We start from the raw sequence: 10,984 nt of genomic DNA, 5'->3' as shown, positions 1-10,984 counted from the left end.
TGGTAGGTAGCCTGATTTTATAAGGGATCATTTTGTCTTATAACATTTCCAATGCCAATTCTAGGTTTTTATGGAATAGGGTGAAATAACGCTGACTGAATACATCCAGTTGTGAACCAACTGAATGCCAAACTGAGAAATCAGACTCTTGGTACTGAGTTCAGCTACACCCACTACCGTGCAGTGCACTTGATAAAGCTGCCTGTTTAAATGCCATCCTAGGAATATCTGTACTGGGACCCATGCATATCCACACTCTTTGATTGTAGGTATAGTAGTAGAACAGGAATATAAAATGATTAAAATTTGTTTTTGATTTAAACAAAAATATTTCCTCTTTTCATTAGTAAAACATTCTTTAAAATATATCTATTTCTCCTCTCTGAACATTTAGCCAAGGAGCAATAGGCAATTTTCAAAGGTTTACTGCTGCCTCTTCGATACAATAAGTATGGTTATAAAGAGCACACAGCAACATGAGCTTATTTGCATTCACTGGTAAGAAACTTGTCCTCGTCTCCTGTCCATCAGAGCAAGGTTTGACATTGGTGTGCTTTTTGTTCTCGGTGGGAATCACTCCTGCTTGATTTTCATTCTTGGAAGAAAAATATCATCAGCTGATGTCCTTCGGTTTTATGACATGATGTGAAAAAGGAAAGGGACAGAGATGAGCTGCTCCCATGAAGTCAGTCAGGGTCTGGGCCTCCAGGCAGATCTCCAAGCTTCCTGCCAGTGGAGTGTCTCCAGCTGCACAGGAAGAAGACGGGTAGGGGCGCCCGGGACACAGAACCTTGTCCACAGACAGGTCACTCTCGCTCAGCGGGGCACCCCCTCTGCTTCAGCCACCACCCCTGCTCTCTACCCCTGCGTATTCATCTTTTGTGCTCATGGCTACAGAACTTAAAGAAACCAGTTCACAGGGGAACAAGGAAAAGCAGAGAACTAACTAGACCCAAAGTGGCCTGTGCCACGTGTCTCTGTCTTACGCAGTCTCCTGAGCTCTTGTCATCTGTGGAGGCTGCACACGTTCTTCAGAGCAGAACTCCCCTTTGTTTCTCTTCAAAAGCTTTTGCGACATCAGGTTTTTCCAAACAACTTTATCAGAAGTAGAGTCTGATGTCAGCCAATAAAGATAGAAATTTCAGCCTCCCTCTCTTGAATCTCAAATCTACCTAAAAGAGGAATGTTTTCCCCTGGCAAATGATTACTTACTTTCCTTTTGTTTTGGATCCAACTCAGTCCTCAGAAAATACTTCAAACTAAAAGAGGAGGAAGTGCAGGAGAACGAACTTCCTATTGTGCCTCCCAGAGAACATTCTGCTAAAACCGAGAGCAGCTCCAAGTGCAAAAGTAAATATTTGTGCAAAGGGCACACTTTCAGGTGCAATCTTAAGACAGCCTCAATTGACTCATTTGATAGTATTTGACTCTTTAAAACAGTCTTTTAAATTATGAAAATGGCAAGTAAGGGAAAGGAAGTTAACATCAGAAAATACACTTTAGAAAAAAGTACAGAATACTCTGATGATGATTTGCTACTTATTTCATAACTTAGATCAAGTCAGTGTGTGTTAAATATTCACAGTAGTTCAGAGAAGAAACATTCGTGTCTGTAAATCTTCACTCTAGTGCATTTTCAACCATTTTTCTGTACATTTACAAAATTTCGTCTGTCAGTGCTTTTCTGTAGAATTCCTTATTGTCGATTGAGTCTTTCCCTCTCTGGGTCCGGTTATACCTTCAAGGTGGGCTGCAGGATCCCTTTCTCAATGAGGTGCATCTTCAGGGTTTTGTATATATTTAACTGCTGTTCTGGTTGAAGCACCAACAACTGCTGCAGCACTTTGCTGGGATTCGGGCCCCTGGTAACAGAGCAGAAAGGAAAGTTCTTGCTATTTTAAGAGAGCTGAAGGAAGCATATGCCCACAGTTTAAATGCTGCCTTTCAGTGTAGAGTAGCAATCTTTACAGAACTGAAACAGCTCCTGATCAGAGCACACTCTATGCCCAACGTTAGTGCCAACAGTAAAAAACACACACACACACACAAACAAAAGCAAAAAAAACAAACAATTTTCTGCTGAGAGGTGTGCAATCTCAACATGGCAAGAATGGGCAGTACAAGGGGTACGGATCTGAGCTCTACAAAATTCTCAGAAGGGCAACCGGAGTTAGAGGTGGGGATAGGGACAAATCCCGAGATTGGACAAGGCACAAAAGCTATCCTGTAAGGAAAGGAGCAAAATTCCTGGTGGGAGAGGACATGAAAACAGTGTTTTGCTTGTTAGCTTCAAAGAAATGTCAAACAATGGCAGGCATTTTGTTGAAGAACTACCCAGGGAACCATGAATGTTCAAGAGGCAAGACTCAAAGGTTCTGAGCCCGGCACTGAATTCCTACCCAGCCTCAGCAACAGGGGCCACAGCCTTTGTTCAAAGAGAGTCTTGGGTCCCCAGGCTAAGGAACAGAATGAAAGCGGATCTGCTCCAGTTGAATGGAGGAGAGCCCTGCCTCCTCGCCCACCGCCCTGGCGGTTCCAGGGGGAGGGTGTGAGCCCAGGATGGACTGAAGCAGCAAAGGCCAGTGATACCACGCTCTCCCCACAGCCCGCACAGGGGCCTCTCAGCACTGCCCTGTGGGCGAGCTCCACCAGCATCCCCACTGCAGCCCTTCTCTTCCCCTTCACAATGCGCAGGTCAGAAAGCTCCAGGTCAGGACTGCTGCCCTCGCACCTGTGCTGCTATGACTCTCAGCCAGGGGACTGTAGTCTCCCCTCCTGGGCTCTAGAACTCACCCCCCTTATGCACTGGAGACCACGTGTGATCTTCTAAAGTGCTATTCTGTCAAGTTCCAAGTGAACCTAATTCAGATGTTAATGCATATGCACTGTTCTTTGTAATTTCTACAGTCCACTTGAATAGAAGAGTATGGTTTACTTTTTGTGAAGAGCAGTGAGTAAAATCCAATGGGAAAAAGACATAAGTAATATAAGGAGAATGGTAACCAGAGAGACATTTACACGAGTAATTAAATTTAGGATTTATAATGACTCTTCAGTTCAAATGGAATTATAGGAAGTAGAAATACTCAGATTCACCCATCCTATGGGTCCCCTTTGTGCAAATGCCAAAAACTGCAGCCATAAATTACACAGCCACAGTCTCCTCAAGTCAGGGCACCGCTTGTCTTAGATTTCTTCAAAAGATTCAGCAACTTCATAACATAAACCCAGAGCAGGGCCCGCAGAGAAAAGGAAGGCGTTTCTAGCAAGTTCAGCTAAATGCAAATCTGCCAGCAGGTGCTCCTGGCTAGCTGCATCCTGGCACCAGCACTGTGTTCCAACAGCAAATATTTCAGATGGCAAGCACATGGCTCAGCATGACTCCTCTACTGGGAGAAAAGCACATTCGAAAAAAATTTAAAGTATGAGTTAATGCCCTAAATGCTGCCATCTGCTGCAAAGAAAGAGTTCTGAGGGTTTAGCCACTAATTACTAATTCTCAACTCTATCAGTAAATAAATTACACAAATAGATTGAATATTCCCAATAAAAAGACAAAGACTGTCTACTGGGTTATAAAAAACAAAAACAAAATCCAGCTATCTGCTTGTTAGAAAAGAAAAGAAGCCCTGACTTGCATCAGTGGTTAGTGTGTCTGCCTGTTTACCAAGGGGACTCAAGTTCGATTCCCGGCCAAGGGCATGTACCCGGTTGCAGGTTCCATCTCTGGCCCTGGTCGGGGCATGTACGGGAGGAAGCCAATTGATGTGTCTCTCTCACATTGATGTTTCTCTCTCCCTTCCTCCCTTTCACTCTCTCTCTCAAAAAAAGAGAGAGAGAGAGAGAGAGAGAGAGAGAGAGAGAGAGAGAGAGAGAAAAGAAAACACACTTTTGCTAAAAGGATAAAGGAATGCTAAAAGTAAAAGGAGGGACAAAGAAATTCTGTGCAAACACTAACCAAAGGAGGGCTGATGTAGCTATTCTAATATCCAACAAAATAGGCTTTAAGCAAGAAGTACATAAAGATGGACATTATATAACATTATATAATGCCATTAGGAGTGATTCAACAGGGAGATATGATAACCCTAAATGTGTATATACTTAATACAACCTCAAAATATATAAAGCAACAAATGACAGAATTAAAAAGAGCATTAGGTAAATTTACAATCATGGTGGGAGATTTTGACAAAGCTCTCTCTTTGTAACTGATAGAATAAGTGAACAGAGGAAAAAAAAATCAGTACAGAAGATGCAGAAGATTTAGCTAAACTTCACCCAAATGACGTACACAACATGCCCACCAGAAACTGCAGAAGGCGCATTCACTTCGTATGCGCACGGGACGTGTACCTGAATAGACAATACACTGAGGCATAAAGCAAGTCTCAACAAATGTTAAATATTGAAATAATAAACAGTATGTTTTCTGACCATAGTGGAATTAAAGCAAAATCAATAAAGGAAGGAGAATGAGAAAATCTCCATTTGTTTGGAAAACGAATCAGTACACCTATAAATAATCCACTGGTCAAAGACGATATAATATTGGAAATCAGAAAACATTTGTGATGGAGTAATGAAAATAAAAATATAACATATAGGATGAGAACTTAAGCAGTACTTAAAAGGAGATTTGTAATCTTAGGTGAATATATTAGACTAGTAGGCTGAAAATCAATAATGTAATCTTTATCTCAAGAAGCTTAAGAATAGCAAATTAAACCTAAAGAAAGATAAAGGATGAGAATAAACGGCAATGAAATAGAAAACAAAGTTAACAATGCTAGTTTGAGTCTTTGAAAAGATTAATGAGATAGATAAACTAACAAGATTACTCAGGAAAAACATAAATTCCTAACAAGATAACACAAGGAAAATAAGTGCTAATAAAAAATTCTCATGCTGCTATGGGTATATATTTAAAATGGGTATGTAATTAGGAACCTATAAATATGAGTTTCAACTTCAAATAACTCTATGAAGGAAATACATGTTTTCTATAGCTTACCCACTAGGAGAGACCACGGAAAATAAGGCTAACATGTGGGGTAGGTTTCACACCCCAAATGGGCATTTTGAGGCAGAACCAAAACATTAAGGTTTAAAAAGAAGAATAAGCCACCTTATATAAAACAGCAACACCCTCCACTCACCCCACCCCACACAACCACTCACCCCTGGCTTGTTTTATTTTTCTCTGTGGCACTTATAACCACCTAAACGAGCTATATTTATTTGTTTACTGTCCACTTCTGCCCCTTCTCCCTCCAACTCCCCAGTAAGAATGCAAACTCTGAGGCAGGGACTTGGTTTGTTTTCTTCTCAGCTACATTCGTACCAAGAACATTTCCCAACATGTAACAATAACTGGTAAACTGGATGAATTATGTCCTCCTTTGTAATTCTTTGTATTCACTATCATTGCCTTACCCACAACCAAGAAATTAAATCTCTGATGTTCCAATCCAGGACCATCCATACTGAGTGGATTTTAACTTGGCCCTTTAAAGACCACAATATGTACTATTGTTTATTTCAGTTCAAATCTATGTAAACTAATAAAAATGTAAGCACGCTGCTCAGGGGTACGGTGTGACACAGCTCCAGGGGCCGTGCCCTTTGATATTATAGGTTACCACCGACAGAAAAGCAACTCGGTCAAACTAATGCCTATGGAAACGAGAACTTCAAGAAACCAAGTATGAAAACATTTTTTTTTAAATCTAAAAGTACCTTATAAAACTTGTGATGTAGACATGCACAAACGTTGCCATCAAGTACTGACAATCAAATCTGTCCATTATCCCGCCATGTCCAGGAATGGTGTTTGCAAAATCCTTCCAAAACAAACCAAGAGATTAGCCAATTTTCAAAAAAAAATTTGTCATAAAATTCCTATCTAAAGACGTTTCTGGAATCACGGACACTAAGGAAAATAATTTACTATTAGATTGTCACACTAAATACAAACTTAGAACATGTGCAACAGATCAAAACCACATCTTTTGCATATATACCCATGTTAGAACATTACTGAATTGACCAGCAATATAAAAATAATACTCATTAAATATTAGTTAATTCTAGCACTAACTTTTTTTAGTTAAGAAAACTTTTTCCAAATCAAAAGTATCAACTATTACTAGTCTAATATTCTTACAGACTACTTTTCCGATTAAGCAAAACTATTTTGGGAGCTATTTTAGTATTGTTGACCGATGTACACATGGTTCTAACTCATATTTATCCTAATAGTTCTTACTCTGAAATAAACATTCTACTACTATGATAAATATTTTCTTCTTTTTTTAAGTGTTGCGGTAAAAAGAAAATAAAAATAGTTCATTTGGGACACATTAGTCAATTGAATTGCGGGGATGGTTAGTAAGCCTCTGCAAATTGACTGGACAGATATATCCCCATCTCCCAGTGCCTGGAAATGGCTATGACTAATTCCTCTTCTCATTCACTCAGGCAACCTATAAGCATCTAAAATGCAACAGCAATTACAGCCTTTTGGACAGGCAAAAAAATTCTCCGTAGTCAACAGGAAACCCTGGGCTGGAGACTATTAAAGAAAATGCCGTTCCAAATATAACACGTCTCTGTGTAAAACAATTCTTTGGTTAATTTTTGCCAACACATTTCCTTCCATCTCTTCCCTACTAACCGCAGCACAAGACAGCCATGGTAACTCAGTTCTGCTCCGCTGCGTGCAGCCGTCACAGGACACTAGCCATGCACGGCTGCTACGGGTTCTGTGTGGACCAGTGTTATCTCCCATAGTGGGTGCTGAGCATCTTGAGAACAGGGACAACATCGTACACACTTTTGTATATTGCCTCCCACTTAACACACCATCTGCCCCATGGCAAATCCTCACTGAGTCAGTTCATTCCCTGGCTTTGGGGGCCGCCGTGGTCTGACTCCACCAACCGCTGCAATGTGATCAGCCACACACACTATTCAAACAGGCTAAGCGCCTCCCCTTGCACTCGCTGGGGTCTCTTCCTTGGATGTGTCTGCAGGCCTCCTCCTCCTCTTCTCAGATTCCTGCTCAAATGCCACCCCCTCAGAGAGGCCTGCTCTCTCTCACTTCTAATGGCACCATATTCCATCTTAACTTGGTGAAGCCATGAGAGGAGAGCTGAGAGAAGAGGGCAAATGTACAGGGTGTCCCCCAAAAATGCGTACACACTTTGAATAATTACTAATTCCAATGGGTTAAATTTGAAAAGAAGGAAGCATCAATTGCGCCATCAGCTGTTAAATGTGGATACATTTTTGGGGGACACCCTATGTGTCACTTTATGAGAATCTAACTTAAAACATAGAGTGATTTTAAAGGATCTGGGACAGGGATCAGCAAACTATGTCCCACAGATCAAATCCAGCCACTGTTTTTGTAACTTTATTAACTTGATTTACAAAATAAATAACATGCCCACTCATTGACACATCGTCCGCCAGGCTTGCCCACAATGATGGCCAAGTTCAGAGTTGAGTAGTTAGGGTGTGATGAACAACCACAGGATTTTACAGAAGTTAGCTGACTCCTGATCGAGCAGAATGCATGGTTACATATTCAAAGGCTGCCCGGTCTGTCCCTGAAGTGAGACTGTGGCAGGACACTCATCTTCAGACGATTCATGCTGGATTCTTGGCCGAGCACCTGAAGGACCAAGACTCTGTGTTGTCCCCAATTAGGTAACACATGCCATTTCTATAGAAGGGGCTGACATGACATGGCTCGACCAAAACCCAACAAGAAAGAATACACTCAAATCAACCAGGAAGTATTTCTGTGAGGCCTGAAACCAATAGTTTTTGCTCGAGGGCTTAATGTAGGAGACCCATAGAGAACTGAATTTCAACTATATTACATTCTCTGATATTGAAACAAAGAACCTAAACACACACCTTGATTTTGAAAGCTCTTTTGAATCCGCTGGCAAAGAAGCCTCCAAAGGGGCCAATCAAAGATGCAAATGTTGACAGAGCAATGCTGTGGATCTGGAAAGGGTACAAGTTCACTCTTTCCTACGGAGGAAAACAAGAGGCAGGGGTGGGGCTAAAATTGGAGTTGAGCATGTCACCTAAACTAAGAATATGACATAATAATACTTCAAAACATATGCCACATTTTTGTTAATTTCACAAACTTTCAGGCTCATGGGAGAAAAATACACGGTAAGCTCTCCTTATCAGCCTCTCCTAGCCGCACTCTTGTGCCCTCTGCATGCATACTGACAGTGCCTGGCACACCAAAACCTTGCAGCCGACAGGCTACTTTCTAGTTCATCTAGAAATTTCTACAACACTTGAGCTGTAGACTTACCAAGAATCAGCTGAGTTAATTTCGGAATTTGTTTTTTACCAGTAGTACTTTGTTTTTTTGTAGTTATATAATGTATTTTAAATTTTGAATTTTATTTCGCTTTATAACTTTGTATGACAGAGTGAGGGTAAAGCTGGTCTTTCTATTAATAGTAAACTAAATGATGTGGAAACACATGAAAATAAGTTGCTTTAAAAATATACCAAAATGTGCATCCGCAAGACGTTTATAAAAGATTTATGGAGATCATAAAAATTGAGAATTCTGCAAATTCTTTCATAAATTTTAAGTTCTTGTTCCAAATTTCTTTTCTTGCTCTGCTTTAAACTAAAACTACAAACTATACACAGTGCAGAGCTGGTGTGGCTTCACAACCATCATTAAGAGCACCAATCTTAATCAAAGTTTGGCAGTTCAGATCTTTGCAGATTAACAGATGGCTTGGACATTGGAAAAATTCTTGGAATCCATGTATTGAGCACTCAGGAGAGAAATAAATTATTCTCTAAAGTTAAGGACTTTAGTTAAAAAACAACATGGTTCAGATATATGCATGCACATGTGTGTAGACACACAATTATTTGATTCCCCAGTGTAAGTAACCACCTCTGGTTTCGATGGCACATATCAGCAGGTTCTGCTGGACAGCATGGCACAGCCTGCAGTGTAAGACCACGGGTTGCCTTAAATGGCAGGAGTGCACTTCTGGAAGGGAAACTGGTTTTTAGAAGCAGCAGTTTTCTCTGCTAGTAAAGGTCCCCTGAAAAATCAAGGAAACTCTGAGCTGGTGAATTGTAATTAATTTTTAAATTTAGGCAATTCATGCCCTCGCTGGTTTGGCTCAGTAGATAGAGCATCGGCCTGTAGACTGAAAGGTCCAGGCTTCGATTCCAGGCAAGTGCACATGCCTGGGTTGTGCGCTCAATCCCCAGTAGGGGGCATGCTGGAGGCAGCGGATCAATGATTCTCTTCATCACCGCCATCTTGGTTTCTCATCATCAATGATGTTTCTATCTCCCTCTCCCTTCCTCTCTGAAATCAATAAAAATAAATTTAAAAAAATTTAGCCAATTCATGCCAATCACATGTGAAACTTAGTGTAACTCATCCAATTTTCAGAAATCTATGGAATATTTTTCAATGTTTCAAAACAAATACAAGATAAATTATAGCATCAGTATTCAAACCATTAGGCAAGTAAACCCCTAATAAACAATAGGTTTATGAGAGTAATGTTCACTTTATGTTCAAGAAAGGGAGATTACAAAGGGCTAGAATACATTATTGATGCTAAGCAGACAGTGAAACCACTTCTGTATCATAGAAATCAATTTCTTATAAAAATCTTACTCTTTGGGATAGAGGACCTTACCCACATTTATCTTACCCGTCCCAGCACCGCCTTCAGAAAGGGAGGAAGTGAATAACTCTGAAGCTGGAAAAGTTCCGAGGGTTCACATTCTGTAACGAAGGAGTTTACATCGCTTCGGTATTCCACTGGACAGACAAAGTACTGGTACTTGGATAACACGTAGGCAGCCTGAATAACAAAGCAGGAGTTCATGAAACACTGAACGAAAGATTGTGTGTGTGTGTGTGTGTGTGTGTGTTTGTTTGTTTTGTGTCAGCAGAACAGCCAGAGTAGATGCCAAAGTTTCTTTGTATTCACATTCTGCTATGTATTCTCAAAGCTCGATGGTCAAAACTGACCCAATAAAAGACTTTGAAAAGCCATTGGAAAACCAAAGGCCTTTTGGAAATCAAAGAGATTATGTCTATGTGACCACAATAGAAACAAGGAAGGGGAAGGAGAAAAAGAAGCTGATTTAAACATTTAAACAAGCATTTCAATAAGGTTTCACTTTTCTAAAATACACATAATTAATGTTAGCAGAAGCTAGTAATTAAGGTATGGGAGAGTACAGGACTGAAGTTCTTTGAATAATTTCATCAATTAATAAATAACCAGTGATTTAAAATTACCAAAAAAAATACAGATGAAAAACACCATTGTTAACCAACCCAGAAAACTTTGACTAAACTATTCTTTCCTTGACCACAGCACTGTAATTTTAATATAGCTTTTCTCAGTCATGGAAGAAGATACATAAAATGAAATATTTTAAATTGAAATTGTTAGACAACAGTTTATTCTCTTTTCTTTTGCAGCCATTCACCCCATTATACTGCTCAAGAATGATTAAGAGAAGTGCAAATTAACACTAGGAATGTTAATAAACTGATTTTGCTTCTAACCAGTTTCCTCAAAATTATATATTAGAAAATATATAATGTCCCTTTTCATTACTTTTGCCATGCATTACATTCTTACAGGGTAGCTGTTTATTTTCTTCCAATGATATGGCTATTCTTATACTATTTCTAAATTAGTCTTTAATAATACCAAATTCTTATAGTGCTATTTAACTTAGTAATTCCTGCTTCATAATGTATAAACATCAGACAGGATCAGTTCCCTTTCATCATTCTGTTTATGAGTTACTATCTCATCAGTACTCTACAGTATGCAGAGTATACAACATAAACACTGATTGGATTAGTTTTTCCAGATCCTATTGGAATTTTCATTGAGAATGAACTAAACTTGCAGATTAAACAGAGAAATGGTTTTCCCATCCA

The 10,984-nt window shown here is 39.7% G+C and overlaps 1 protein-coding gene across 3 annotated transcripts in view; it reads right to left on the bottom strand.

The window, feature by feature from the left end:
* The window catches only part of CDS1 (CDP-diacylglycerol synthase 1), a 58,083-nt gene that overhangs the window by 1,949 nt on the left and 45,150 nt on the right, over nucleotides 1-10,984 (bottom strand). Inside the window, exons 10-13 of one of the 3 annotated variants that reach the window (XM_023750379.1) lie at nucleotides 9,732-9,884; nucleotides 7,927-8,019; nucleotides 5,740-5,843; nucleotides 7-1,862 (exon numbers count right to left, since the gene is read on the bottom strand). In XM_023750379.1, the coding sequence (XP_023606147.1) occupies nucleotides 1,733-1,862; nucleotides 5,740-5,843; nucleotides 7,927-8,019; nucleotides 9,732-9,884 (480 nt within the window). In that variant the 3' untranslated portion in view covers nucleotides 7-1,732. Of the gene's footprint in view, nucleotides 1-6; nucleotides 1,863-5,739; nucleotides 5,844-7,926; nucleotides 8,047-9,731; nucleotides 9,885-10,984 lie in introns of those variants that run through there. The other 2 variants (XM_006084569.3, XM_023750380.1) reach the window with 2 other exon arrangements.

This window comes from Myotis lucifugus, unplaced genomic scaffold, assembly GCF_000147115.1.
Source record: "Myotis lucifugus unplaced genomic scaffold, Myoluc2.0 scaffold_12, whole genome shotgun sequence".
NCBI classification, from domain to species: domain Eukaryota; kingdom Metazoa; phylum Chordata; class Mammalia; order Chiroptera; family Vespertilionidae; genus Myotis; species Myotis lucifugus.
Note: the sequence above shows the minus strand (reverse complement) of the source record. Positions and strands in the feature narration are given on the sequence as shown.